The 15,558-nt window shown below is 35.2% G+C and overlaps 1 protein-coding gene across 1 annotated transcript in view; it reads right to left on the bottom strand.

Annotated features, from left to right (window-relative positions):
- The window catches only part of THOC1 (THO complex 1), a 61,841-nt gene that overhangs the window by 26,777 nt on the left and 19,506 nt on the right, over positions 1 to 15,558 (bottom strand). The window contains exons 5-9 of the mRNA XM_044666654.1: positions 10,032 to 10,150; positions 9,536 to 9,584; positions 8,612 to 8,707; positions 3,873 to 3,955; positions 2,713 to 2,786 (exon numbers count right to left, since the gene is read on the bottom strand). Of these exons, the coding sequence (XP_044522589.1) occupies positions 2,713 to 2,786; positions 3,873 to 3,955; positions 8,612 to 8,707; positions 9,536 to 9,584; positions 10,032 to 10,150 (421 nt within the window). The remainder of the gene's footprint in view (positions 1 to 2,712; positions 2,787 to 3,872; positions 3,956 to 8,611; positions 8,708 to 9,535; positions 9,585 to 10,031; positions 10,151 to 15,558) is intronic.

Below are 15,558 nucleotides of genomic sequence, written 5' to 3' on the forward strand. Positions count from 1 at the left end.
GCCCCCCCCCAAAAGTTAAAATAAATCATGACATAATAGTAAATTTTCAAAATTTACTTATATGAAATACTGTGCCTCCAAGATGCTTGAGAAATAGGGCATGCAACTCATCTTGGCTGTGGTGGAAGACTATGCAGGAGAGACAGCACAAGGGTTTTAGACGAAGAAGGAATTATGAATGTGTGAGAAGTTTTCTGAAATTAAGAAGGATGCTACATTTAGGGGAGGGGAAATTTGTGATGGTCACAAATCATCCTTAAGGAGAAAAAGGAGAAGAGCTAGAGCTGAAAAAGAATCAGTTTAGAGATGGAAGGGATCTTAGAGAATATCTAGTCCAATCACCTCATTTTATAGGTGAAAAAACAGTCCCAGAGATTAACTAAGAGATCACTTATCCAATGGAAGTATGTGAAAGAGGAAGGCTCTAAATTCAAGTAATGGGATAACAACTAGCTCTAGAAGAGAATTCAAAGCCATATAATCTAACTCCATCATTTTATAGAGGCAAAGAGACAGACTTGCCAAGATCACAAAGGAAGAAGGCACCAGAGGTAAGATTTTAACCCACATTCTCTTATTCCAGAGTAAATGCTCATCCCATGGTTACTGCCTCCCATGCTAAAAAAATTTCTTTTTAATTTAAATTTAAAAAAATTTTTTTAAGTTTAAAAAAATCAACTTTACAAATAAAAGATGGGGTGGCTAAATATTATTTCACTTTAAAAAGGTCTAAATGTTTTAACAGATAGAAAGCTCATTATGAGTTAAGAATGTGATACTAACGTAATAATCTAATTCAAACTTAGTTTGCATTAAGGAAAGTATAGTGTACCTAACTACACAATGTTACAATCTCATTGAAGAGTTTTGTGATTCATTATGGAAGCCACAATTTAGGAAGGAAAGTGGTAGGCTATAAGTAAATAAGTATCCAGAAGGACAAACAGGATGGTGAAAACATGCTAGCTAAAAAACAGATCAGCTAAAAGAACGGAATATATTTAGCTTGGAAAAAAAAGTAAGCTGTCAAAGTATTGGAAGAGTGATTACAATTGTTCTGACTGGCTCCAGAAGACAAGAATTCAGAGCAATAGGCAGAAATTTCAGAGAGGTAGATTTAGGCTTGACATAGAAAAAAATTTTCTAATGACCAAAGATACCTAAAAAGTGTATTGGCTACCTACAGATATTAATTTCCTTTACAGTGCGCAAAAACTGGTGATCATTTTGGGGTTATGTTGTACAGGGAATTATTGATTAGGTACGGATTACAATAGATGTTGTTTGCTGAAGTCCTCTCCTAGTCTTAAGATTATCCAAAGATATTTAACTGGTTGATAGCAAAGTTGGCAATGAACTCAAGTTAAATTTTCTTTTTCATTATACTCATGCTGCTTCTCAGGAGAAATAGAAGGGAGCAGACAAACTCATTAGCCTTTTTGCTCCTTATTTATGAAATAAAGAGAAAGATTGAAACCACTGGCTAAAAAGAAGGTGATATGTGAAATCAATTTTCCAATATGTTCAAGGTAAGGATTTGGAAGACATAATCTCTAAAATTCCTCTAAGAGCTAGAATTCAATGATTTGTGATTCCAAGTACTCCTTTATTCATATCCTTGTGAGGAAAAAAAAAGGCTTAATTCGGAGTGGGGACAGAAGGTAGAAGGTGATCACTCCAGGTAATCTACCAGAAAAGCTGGTACGAAGTAAGAAATCCAAGACTAGTCCAATGACAGACCCATACAGGAGACTAACTTAGGGCAATGCTCCAGTCATCTCTTTTTGGACCCTTTTATAACCCTGGGGGGTTCATGAATCCCTTTTGAAAAAAAAAAATTCCACAAGAGGACACACATTAAGGAACTGTCAACTGATATTGAATATGATCAGAATGAGGAGGGGAGAGGATGAGAAAGCAAAGTGGCAATTTTTGGAAGTAATTTGGAAGGGTATCAAAGACCAACCTGACTGACTTCACAGTGATGTTTGGGCCATGACACACAAAAATCACAAGTGCCAGATTGTTACTCCCTATTAGTTCAATATATTACTACAGAATCTAATCCCCATTTATAATAACATTTCTATGGAATCATATGTTTAGAACTATACAGAGATGGGAATTCTAAGACTATATCTTCCTAGTTGGTAGCCCCAAATGTGGGAATCGGGACTACCCACTGTAATTATTTGTGATGGTTGTAGAACTCTAGCATGATTAAGAATTTTAGAGGGCTGAAAGAATGAAGAATTAGGACAAGGCTCTAGGACTGAGGAATGGGGTGGGAACAGAAGCCAAAAGGAGGTTTTCTTTTTCTTCTCCTTGAAGCCTGTATCAGAACCAGAGTCAATCATACTCACCACCAGATCTATGACATGGAGAAAAGGGAGAAAGTGGAGAGCTGCTCTATTTTAAAGTGCAGTACACTCTGATGAGCAGTATATTCTGATATCAGAAGTACTAAAAGATTTGTTAACTGAGTATATGAGATTTATAAATAAAAGTACCATATTAATCAAAGATATTCTGTCACCCACTACCATAGTCATATTGACTTATGAAGCTTTAAGGTAGTGATGTGTCTTTAGCTCCCTGCCACCTTTCCTAAAAGCAACTTTTTCCTCCTCCCTGTTTTATATACATTCTAGTGCAATATGCAAAGGTCATACTGTTATAATAAAGACAATATTAAAAGTTCTCCAAACTCACCAACTTGTTGGAGCTTCATCATCTCCCATTTCTCCTTCCTCTACTTCCATTCCTTCATCTCTATCCTCAATATGCTTAAACAAACAAACAAACAAAAAACAACAATACTGGTTTTCAGGAACATGAACAGTGCTAGAATTCCAGACCACTAAATTTAACAGGTAGTAACTTTTGTGGTGATTTGGAATCATGAACAATTATAAATTATTATGGGTACCACTGTTAAACTTATAATAATGCCTGACACTTAAGACTGAGATAACTTTTGTAGTGTCACATCAGTTATAAAGGACAAAGGAAGATGATTAAAGCTATACTGAATCCAGGCCTGTATATTCCCTCCCACTGCCCAAGTTCAAAACCAAGATCCATATAACACATAACATTTTTAACTCAGGAGTTTCCATGTGTACCAAAAAGTAAGAAATGCCTAGTGGTCCCAGGTACTTCTTCTTTCCTATTGCCACTGTTAGAATTTTTCTTCTATTCTCCCAACTTTTCTGGCTGCTTCCTTGAAGCAAATTGTCATCTCCATTTCATCCTATCCCTCTATCCCCTGACTTGATTATCTAAGGTAGAGTTTTCAGTGATTGTAGGGATAGAAGCATAGGAGAAGCTGAGACTGATTTTTGTTTTACAGTATGGGCTAGGGAAAGACAGAAAAAAAAATCTCTATTCAAAAGATGTTCCTTAGAATTCACAATGGGAAAAAGGCTCAATCCTTTTTCCCTCATAGACTTTCCCAACCTCCAAAATGGATCCAAAGGCAAAAGGAGTTATTTCTGGTTTCCTAAGCTATAGTATTAAATGGCTTTCCATAGTCATATTGTACACGCTAGTGGAGATTTCATAATAACTATTAGTAAAGTACTATTATACATTAGGTATCCGAGCTATACATCACAATGAACCTCAATTTTCAAGTTTGCTTTAGAAATATTTTTAATAGTGTCCCCATCTGAAGAGTAAGTATACTAGAAATATCCAACTTTAAACCAAGACTAATATACAATAAATCTTTAAAAGAAAAATTTACTGATGCTTAATTAATGCTTTATGGCTCTAAGTAAAAATGCATTTCCATCTTACCTGACGCCAGTCCTTTTTCAAAAAGTAAACTTGTAATACTATTCAGTATCAAAATTCAAAACAGTTCTCACCTTCTGACCCAATGTGCTCTCTTGTTCATTGGTGTTGAAAACGGTGACATTTTCAAGATTAAACTGACTTTGTAAGTTAAGGCCTATTTAAAAAGAAATACATATATGCAGTAATGAATGAGCTTATTAGTATCAAAACACTAAATAGGGGCAGCTGGGTAGTTCAGTGGAGTGAGAGTCAGGCCTAGAGACAGGAGGTCCTAGGTTCAAATCCGGCCTCAGCCACTTCCCAGCTGTGTGACCCTGGGCAAGTCACTTGACCCCCATTGCCCACCCTTACCACTCTTCCACCTATGAGACAATACACCGAAGTTAAGGGTTAAAAAAAACAAAAACCAAACACTAAATAATCCAAAATACTTGCAGTGGGAAGGACAAAAATAATATCATGTTAAAACAATAGCAAATTAATCTAAAAATCAGACAGCTATCTTTACAAACAGAACTAAAAACCAAACCATTGGTTTGCAACTATTTTTTAAAATTCACTTCATAAAAAAATGCCTTAAATGAAACCTACTAGTTCTCCAAAAAATCTAATCTACTCTTAGATGGTGGATAATCTTTAGAAAACTAGAATATGAAGACTAACTTCCCTAAGTATACTACTAATTCTGGAGTGAAGAGGAATTGAGAAATATCTTTGAAATATAATGGAAATGGACTGCAAACAAGTAGCAAAGGTCAGAGAATGTCATGGAGTTTATACTCTCCTCTCATGTTAAACTCATCTCAAAGGGGAAAAAAATGCTTCTCTCACGATTACCTGACTCCATTTCAAATATATTTGGTACTTTGATGAATCTGTGATTTGTACCTTAGAGTAATGGAACTCACCTTGCCACAATTATTTTGTCATCTTGTGTGATTCTTGTCCAAGTTTTTCTTAAATCCTACATAGATTTACCTATTATCTCTAGAGGCTCCCTCTTCTTGCCTGGATTTAAACCATTTGAGGGGTATCAAAGAATCTAAGTTGAAAGGCACTTCATTCAGAGTGTCTAGTCCAACCTTTGTCTAACCAAGAATCTCTTCTTCTAACACACTCAACAACTGAGTACTCAAGCTTTGATTGAATATTTTTTATGGGGGAAATTTACCTTCCAATATAGTCCATTTCACTTCTAGATAGCTCTAATTGTTAGGAAACTTTTCCTCATATTAAGGCCAAAAGTTCAATCTCTGAAATTTCTACTTATTCCTTGTTCTGTCCTTTGGGCCAAGTAAAACAAATCCTAATCCCTCTTGGTGTAATAGTCTCTTAAACATTTGAAGAAAGCTAATATAATTCCAATATATCTTTTTAATAAGCTAAACCTACCCAGTTTCCTCAGTTGATCCTATCTGGCATGTTCTCAAGGACACTCTCACCATCCTGGTCAATCTCCTGCTTATCAGAATTGTTCTTAAAACGTGGTACCTAGATCTAAGTACAATAATTCAGATCTGGTCTATTTGGACAGAGTATAGAGGGTCTGTCAGTCACAAATACTGCCTCTTTTAATGCAGCCAAAGATCACATTAGACTGCTGTACAGTCATATCTCTCTGTTACCTCAGAGTTTGAAGACTACTGAACCTTCTCAAATCATTTTTAGATGAATTACCTAGTCATCTTGTACTTTGAGAGATAATTTCATGACTTCAAGAATAAGATTTTATTTTTTTATGTCTATGGAATTTCCTGTTGGGAGGCAGAAAGTATAGTGGACAGAAAGTAGAATTTGGAACTAGAAAGATCTTGGTTCAATTACTGCCATACCCACACAAAATTGCATGTGCGCATGTGTGCTATATGATTATAAACAAATCACTTAACTTTCCAAATCCCTAAGTCATCTCTCTAAGACTTAAGTTAAAGAGAAGTTGGTCATCTATATTAGTAAAATGAGTTCCCATACTAGAATGTCTCCCATGTTGATAAAATCATAGGTTCAGAAAAAAAGACAAAACTATTTCATTTCATAAGTTTTGATTCAACATTCTTGCCTGTCCAGGTATTTTTAAGATCTTGACTGTTAGTTATTCCTCCCCAGTTTGTGTGATTTGCAAATCTGATAACTGTACCATAATCTATGCCTTTATCCAAATTAATGATAGAAATACTAAATAGTATAGGGTCAAGTATAAATCCCTGGGGCACTTCATTAGAGACATTAAACTATTAATGATTACTTGTTCATTCTAGCCATTCATCTACCACCTAATCCTTCCATATCTATCCTTTAAAAAAATTAGACTTTGTCAAATACTTTAGTAAACTAAATTTACAGCATTCCAATGATCTAGTAATATGTGTAAAAAAGAAAGGTTGATTTGGGATAATATATACTTGAAGACATGTCAGTTCTTTGTAATCACTACTTTCCTTTCTAAATATTCATAAATGAATTCCTTTAATAATATAGTTAAGAATTTTGGTCAGAAATTAAAATAAATTTCACAACTATAATTTTCAGAATCTGTTCTCTTCTCTCTCTCTTTTTTAATCAGAATGTTTGCCCTTCTAAGATTTTTTCGAAGATCACTTACAGACAGTAAGTAGCTCAGTAATCACATCTACCAGGTCTTTCCACACTTCAGGGTCTATATTTGGTGACATAAATTTATCATGAACATCTACAGCAGTGATTCCCAAAGTGGGCGCCTGAAGCGATCAGGGTGGGGGGGTGGGGGAGGTGGAGGTGATGGCCACAGGTACATTTATCTTTCCTATTAATTGCTATTAAAATTTTAATTTCCAGGTGGCTAAGTAATATTTTTTTCTGGAAAGGGGGGCGGTAGGCCAAAAAAGTTTGGGAACCACTGCTCTATAGTCTCTCTTACTATCTCCCTGTTATTTCTAGCAATGAGTTCCTATCAGTCATTTCTATTGTCTTTGTGAACACAAATATCCTCCTTGGCAGTGAAAAGAGAAACAAAATTAAGAGTTAAGGGGGCAGCTGGGTAGCTCAGTGGAGTGAGAGTCAGGCCTAGAGACAGGAGGTCCTAGGTTCAAACCCGGCCTCAGCCACTTCCCAGCTGTGTGACCCTGGGCAGGTCACTTGACCCCCATTGCCCACCCTTACCACTCTTCCACCTATGAGACAATATACCGAAAGTACAAGGGTTTAAAAAAAAAAAAAAAGAGTTAAGTAGACATGCCATCTTGCTTGTGATTGTCATCCCAGTCTCTTCTATCAGCAGTCTTATCCCAAGGTAGCCAGCCTTTTCCTCTTTAGTCTTAATTTTTCAACAGTAGCCTATACTTTCTATTTTTCTCTTTTCCACAATCAAGTGTTTAACCTTTCTTCCTTTTCCTCTAATTATTTCCTCACCAATCTGAACTTCAGCATTTTTGTCACCATTCCTTTTTTAAAAATTTTATTCATTTACTTAGAATATTTTCTCATGGTTACATGATTCATGATTCTTCCCACCCCAATTCCCTACCCCCTCCTGAAGCTGACAAGCAATTTCACTGGGTTATACATGTATCATTGTTCAAAACCTATTTCCATATTATTCATATTTTGTCACCATTCTTAAAGGACGATATGTCTTGCTTTTTGCAGTTATCCTTTGTCACTTGCCCTTGTTTAATTTACATTTTTAAAATACACATACATGTTAAAAATTTTAGTTGGGCCATGAGCTCTGTGTATCCATACTAGTATTTTAAAATAATTTATTCTTTCACTCTTCATCAGAACTGATCCTCTTGTGTTTTTAGAGTGAATTTCTTGAGGACTTCCCAATCCCATTGGGTTGGTTTTCCCTTAAGATTTGTTCAAAGAATCCTATCTTTTGAAACCTACTGTCCTCAAATTTAGCCCATATCTGACCATGCCTGGGTTTCTTCTTTTCAATTACAAATTCTGAGATAGTTTAGTGACAACTTTCTACCATATTTTCAATGATGTCCACCCCACTTCCCTCTTATTGGTGAGACTCAGATTCAGAATATTACTTACTCACTTGTCTGAAAGAAAGCAATTTAAGGCTGTATTTTGCTATTGCTATTGTAAGGGCTAAGCAACTAGGGGGAGGGATGGGGAGTGATTTGCCCAGGGTCACACAGCTGGGAAGTGTTTGAGGTCACATTTGAACCTAGGACCTCCCATCTCTAGGTTTGGCTCTCAATCCACTTAGCTACCCAGCTGCCCTCTAGCCATATTATTTAATTGCTCTCAGTCTCAGTTTCTTCATCTGTTAAATATTTACCATCTTATAAAAAGACCATGATGAAGATTACTACAATTTATAAAATATCATTCTTTGCAAAAGAGAAGTGAGAACAGATAGTCTATAAAGAATATAATAAGAGACTCTAAACTAAGTAACGTATTTTTGTTCTTCATGATGTTGACAGAGAATGATGAAAACCATGTTTGAAATTTTGGTCCAATATTTGAGACTGACTATTCAAATGCCTCAATTACTTTCTTTAAAAAAAAAGTAATGGGAATTAATTCATAGATACTGTAAAAATATAAGATAATGAATGTAAAAACATTTTGGAAAGCAAGGTTCAACTGAAGATATTAAATTTTTTAATAAAAGAAGCCAATGGCTTTACCTTAGTAATAAATGGAATTTTTGTATAGATTTTATCTAATAGAAAGCACAAATTTTCTACTATGCCTTTCATAATTACTTTAATATCTTTAAGTTTCCATTACCAGGAATAATAGACACCAATCCATTCAAGAACTACAAGAGTCAGCTATAAGTCATTTGTTATAATATGTAAACTCTTACCTGATTTCTCTGACAAAGGAAAAAGTCTGGCCAAGAAAAGTTGAATTCTTCCACAGAACACAGTATTCTGGGACTTTGATAATCTTCTTAGGAGATCTAAAACAACACACAGAAATGAAAGCATAACAGAAGCAAGGGAGGATCTTGTGTTTTTCACAAACACACCTAAATGCCTTAACTACTTGGCTGAAGAATGTAGTTAAGTTCTCAAAGTGAGATCTGTAAAGTCCCTCCCTCCTTAGTCTTATAAAATGGCATGGATGTTTACTTTAGTTAAGACAGAATTTATTAGTAATTAATGATGTCATCTCACTAATTCTGTCATTTAACGAAATTCTATGTAATGCATTATGATTAGTAAATACAAAGAAAATTACAATATAGTCCCTGTTCTCAATATCATTTTCCTTTTTCTGTTTTGATTTATTTCATTTATTTATATCCCCCAAGAATTGGGGGATAAGTGGTTTGTAGACCACCTTTTTCATGTACTCAAAATATTTGACAATTTCCCTAAAGGAATTACTCCAAGTCTAATGAAATTTAATATAGTAAAAAAAGTTTCATAATAATAACAGCTGATATTTTATATAGTGCTTTTAAATATAAGACTCTCAAAACAACACTGAGGTAGGTAGGCATTATTATCTGCATCTTATAGAGGCTCAGAAAGATTACCAGACTTGTCTGTCACAGAGTAGTATGGAAGTAAGATTCAAACTCAGGTCTTCCCTGACTCCAAATCTAATGCTCTTTTCATTATACCTTGCTGCCTAGAAGTAAAACTATTAAAACATTTTGCATGTCATTAGTCAAGTTTTCACAATGTATACGCTAACATCATTTCATTTTTCTTTCTTGAAGCAGTTCTCACAAATTAAAAAGTGCAACCATTAAAAAAAAAGATAATATGCTTTAACTTACCATTGCACATGCGCAACAAATAGTTTTTTCCAGCAGAATAGAATGTATTCTGTAAATAAAAACCTTATTATTGCATAGAATTGGTGGCACATTTCCTCTTATCTTATAGTATTCTTCCATAAATGCAGCAATAGGAAATCTAGTAACAAATTAAGTTTGCTCTTCAGTTACAAAAAACTTAATATCAGAAACACAAGAGAGATGAATACCTGATACTTAATAAATGCTTCATCTAACTGCTTTTGCATGATCAAATTTTCTATTTCAGGTTTCTCTAGGGATATGACTCTAAGAATCTAAGAGTAATTTGTATTATCTCAGGACACCCAGTATGATTTACATAGGGATAATCTTTTCAACTACTAACAAATGATCTTTTGTCTCAAATTAGAGATATAGGGAGAATTACATGATATACTGTAATAATACTGGAGGATTTCCAGAACGATAAATAATAAGAGGAAAAACAGTTAACAAAAAAGAGAAACAAACTTACTGATTTCCAAGTGGCAACATTTTTCTCCACAAAGGTGAAGATTGTGTCACATTGATCCAAAGGAAGACAATCCAAAACATCTCCCAACAGTACAAAAGGTGTAGATGCTGTACATATACCTTTACGGAGGGGGCATATTTCAATGAGAAAGTTTAGAGAATTGCATGTTTATATAATCTATGAAGAATAATGCAGAATTTCTTTTAAATAGTTTTCATTTTTTTAAAAATAGTTTTCATTTTAAACACTTAAAAATACTCTTAAAAAAAAAGAGCACAGGAAGATTTATTTCAATTTAAGAGAAGAATAATGGAAATTAGATTCCGTGCCACTTCTCAGCCATATTTCTCTCTTCTCCCTTTATCTGTTCCCTTCCCCCATGCCTTCTTGTGTTTATATCCCTAACCCTTGGGGTGCTCTCACTCTATTTCTTCCTTCTGTCTCTCTTTCTTGTCTCTCATGTTGCTACCCTTTAAAGTTAATGCTATTAAAGAAATTGATAAATAGCATTTAATGAAAAACACCTCCCCCAAGAAATCATACTAGTTATATATACCCATGGAAATTCAGCATGACTTACTAGTAGTGAAGTTCTGTGGCAAATCACTTAATTTCAATTTCCTTATTTATAAAACAAGGATGATCGGATATCTAGTCACACAATACAGACATATACATGCTTGCATGTTTGTATTTTATGCCCGTGTGTACACACACATACATACATATATTCTGATTTGGAACTGTGTGAAAAATACCTTTACTAATATAAACTGGCACTACCTTGAACGACAGTCTAAGGGCCACAAAGCTCATGCATCAGAGGCAAGACTAGTACACAAGTCTGACTATATACAAGCTCCTGACACCTAGGTTGTTTCTCGACGGTCAAAGCCATCATACTGTTTTTCTAATAAAATCATAACACTTATACTATTGAACAAGGATGTTATGAGAAATTACTCTGTCAATCTAATAGCACTATGTAAATATGAACTGCCATTTGCTTTACCTATCTATCAGGACATATTTATGTAGGGCTTCCTATCTGTTTTACACTGTGCCAGGGAAACACTGTGGGGTAAGGAAAATAATGATGGCCTTAAAGGAAAGCAATCTTGGTTTCTTGTCCCAGAGCAAACACTTATTAGCTATATAATAAGTGTGAGTTACTATGCAATTGTGAGTTATTTATTACATGGTAGTGTGGGAGAAATAAAAAATATATAAGACATTGTTGTTCCTACCCTTGAAGAGCTTACAACCTAGTTGAGAAGAAAAGTAGAATATGCCAATCAAGGAACAAAAAGAAGGCAATAGGTGCTATTATATAATTTATGAATTGACTGCAAGCTGGTGGTGCTATAAGGATTGAAAAGATATACTAGTTTAACTCCTATATATGAGCCCATCAAAAAATTAGACAGTATTATGAATAACTCTGAAAATTGTTATATAAATGTTATTTTTTTCCCCAAGGAAAAAATTTTCTCCTTCAAATTACAACTAAATTTGAAATAACCCTTCTAAGTTCTCAAGTTCTGACAAACTGAAGAAATTAATTATAAGAGCACTCTATTAAGAGATTGCAGTTCATCAGTTGTTTTCAAAGAGCACCAATGATATCAAGGGATGATGTCTTGACTTTTGAGTGAACTAGAAATTTAAATGAGGCAGTTTTATAAAGTCATCAGGCCCAGCATCTCTTTTAGACATCAAAGTTCAAGGCAAAACAAAAGTAAAAAAGACTGGCAATGGCCTGGGATGAAGTAGATGACCATGGCACCTTCAAAATCTCACCAAGTTCTAGGTACTCTCCACAATGCCTGGTTCCACTGCCTTCATGTCCATTGAAACAAACTGTGCTTACCCATCCATTCTGCCAGGAGTAGTTTTCACATGCCTATCTCATTGACAGGGCTGAAGTATGTTGGCTACCCTCAAAACATGGGTTGTATAAGGTATTCAGAGAAGACTAGAACCTCTGATGTGAAGGCTTACTAAGCCCTTTTCAGGGCTGAATAACTTTTATCTCTTGCTCCAAGAAGCTGAAGTGGCCACAACAGTAAAACCATCTCAGAAGATGGGCTAAACAAGGTTGTTCCAAGAGATAGAGATAAAGACCATAAAAATGGTCCCTACTCTAAAAGAAGTTCACAGTAATGAGAGAGACACGTAAACAAGTATGTACCAAAAAGCTATAGACAGGATAAATTGGACATAATTTTAGAGAGAAGGTGCTAGCATTAACAAAGGATCAGAAAGAGCTTCTTGCAGAAGATAGGATTTTAGAACAGACCAAAAGAAAATCCATAACATTTGGATAGACAATAAATATTCATTCAATAAACAGATATTGGTAAGCAGCTCATACATAAATTTGATATTGTTAAAAACATAAAATACTAAGTGAAATACCACAAATTTAGTTTGCTGCTTTCGTTAAAAACTAACTTTCCTTATAAACAACTTCAATTTTTGGATGACTACATATTTAACCAGTTAAAACAAGAATACTGGAGAAGTAATTGTTGTGAGAAGAATTCAATTAAAAAATGGACTAGTGAAAGACTATTATTCAGCAAACATTTATCAAGGGCCTACCACATACAAAGCACCATTTTAAGTGCTAAGGGCATAAAAAGATAAAAATGATACAATTCTAATCCTCAAAGAACTTACATTTTATAGGAATGGATACAGGCACACAGACAGATACAAAGTTTAGTATGATAAAGGCAAAAGGAGAGATCCAGGCAAAGTCCTTTAGAAAAATGTGAGGAGGAAGAAACAACTTTTGGTGCGTGGCAAGAGAATCAAGAAAAGCTTCACATAGGAAGGGATGGGTAATTAATGGTTTGAAAAAAGAAGAGGATGTCTAAAGACAGATGACAAGAAGTACATTTCAAGCATTAAAGGGCAGCTTAAGCAAATTCATAAAGGCTGAGGATAGAATGATGTTTAGAGAACAAGAGTATCTAAATTTGACAAAAATTGATTGTGTGAATGAATGGAAAAGCATTTATTAAGTGCTTATTACGTGGTAAACACTGTACAGGCCAAGTGCTAAGGATATAAATAAAAAAGGAGAAAATAGTTAAGCATAGTGTTATGGATAAGAGCAGATCCTGATGCTAGGATGACTTCTGTTCAAGTTCCACCTAGGACATATATAACCCAGAGCAAATCACTTGATCTATTAATTCTTTAAATTACTCTCTAATACTATAAAGTTGCAGAGAAGGCACAAATTTGCATAACCACTCTACCATCCAGTTGCCTCAAATGTCTATAATATAATCTTTACTGGGCTCTCATTGATGCTACGCAAGTCTTCTTTTACACCTTCCTAATTAACTTATTCTCACACTCACCACACAATGGCTCTTCCAAACTTTTTCATCCTTTCTCAAACCTCCCAGGGCTCTCTAACAGATCTCAAATGAGAATCTTACCACATATTTACTGAAAAAATTGAGGACATTCACCAAAAGCTCCCTTTTTTTCTCTTTATCTCTTATCATCCAGATGCCTCTGTCATTATCTCTTCTTTCACTTGTCTCACATGAAGAGGTAGTTATTCTCTTTATTCAGGCTAACACCTCTCTAAGATGCACAAGTGATCTTATTTTATCTATTCTTCCAAGAGAACCCCCTTCTATCATTCACACTCTCAATGATCTCCAGCCTCTTCCTGTCTAATGTCTACAAACATTCCCATATCTCCCCAAACCTAAAAAACCTTCAGAAGGCCTTTCCACCTCTGCTAGCTATCATCTCATCTTTCTCCTTTTGGGGCAAAACTCCAAGAAGGCCATTTACAATAGATGCCCTCCCACTTCCTTTCTTCTCAATCTCTTTTCAAAAGTATGTCTGGCTTTTGACCTCATCTTTCAACTGAAATAAATTGCTTTCTCCAAAGTTATTAATGATCTTGGGAGCCAAAATGGAGAATGCACACAGAACCACCTGACCATTAAAAATTACCCTCCAAAAAACTGCTATATAATGCCTCAAAACGAATTCTGGAGCAGCATAAATTCTGGGTGCAAAACTCTTGTTGTAGTATCCATATGCAGATCTTTGTCACAGCCCCTAAGTCTCAATCTCAGGGGGTGAAGGAGCACTAGCACACACCTTGTGGTTACAAGGGAGTAGGGATCGTAGTTCCAAGTCAGAAAAGAGTGCTTAACCTGAAGCTTGTAACAGTATTCCCCTTCACCATAGTTACCAAGCCAAACTTCAATAGTTTTTTTAAGTTAAAAAGAATGGAAAAAGAACAAGCAACAAAAAAGCATAGAAAGTTATTTCGGTGACAGGGAAGACCAAATACAAACTCAGAAGATAACAAAGTCAATATTGCTGCATCCAAAGCCTCCAAGAAAAATAAGAAATGCTCTTAAGCCCCCAAAAGATGGAGGAGCTCAAATGGGATTTTAAAAAATCAAGTAAGATATAAGGAGCTAAATCAATTGTACAAAAAAATCAAGTCACTCCCCAATTGATAAATGGTCAAGGAACATGAATAGGCAATTTTCAGATAAAGAAATCAAAACTATCAATAAACACATTAAAAAGTGTTCTAAATCTCTTATAATTAGAGAAATGCAAATCAAAACAACTCTGAGGTACCACCTCACATCTAGCAGATTGGCAAACATGACAGCAAAGGAAAGTAATAAATGTTGGAGGGGATGTGACAAAATTGGGACACTAATGCGTTGCTGGTGGAGTTATGAACTGATCCAACCATTCTGGATGGCAATTTGGAACTATGCCCAAAGGGCTTTAAAAGACAGTTGGCCTTTTGATCCAGTCATACCACTGCTGGGTTTATACCCAGAGATAATAGGGAAAAAAGACTTGTACAAAAATATTTATAGCCATACTCTTTGTGGTGGCAAAAAATTGGAAAATGATGTGATGCCCTTCAATTGGGGAATGGCTGAACAAACTGTGGTATCTGTTGGTGATGGAATACTATTGTGCTCAAAGAAATAATGAACTGGAGGAATTCCATGTGAACTGGAATGACCTCCAGGAATTGATGCAAAGTGAAAGGAGCAGAACCAGGAGAACATTTTACACAGAGACTGATATACTGTGGTACAATCCAATGTAATGAAATTCTCTACTAGCAGCAATGCAATGATCCAGGACAACTCTGAGGGACTTAAAAGAAAAAACACCATCCACACTCAGAGGAAGAACTCTGGGAGTAGACACCCAGAAGAAAAACAACTGCTTGATCACAAGGGCCGGATGGGGACATGATTGGGGATACTGACTCTAAATGATCACCCTAGTGCAAATATCAATAATATGGAAATAGGTCTTGATCAAGGGCACATGTAAAACCCAGTGGAATTGTGTGTCGGCTACAGGGCTACTATATTGGGTTGATTTGTCTACCATAAGTCTCTCTCCATTCTAACTAGCCTACTGAAGAGATTTTCCTAAAGCACAAGTTTGAGTATGCTATTACTCTCCCTCATGGATTTCAACAAACTTCAGTGGCTCCCTATCA

This window comes from Gracilinanus agilis, chromosome 1 (genome assembly GCF_016433145.1).
Source record: "Gracilinanus agilis isolate LMUSP501 chromosome 1, AgileGrace, whole genome shotgun sequence".
Taxonomy (NCBI): Eukaryota; Metazoa; Chordata; class Mammalia; order Didelphimorphia; family Didelphidae; genus Gracilinanus; species Gracilinanus agilis.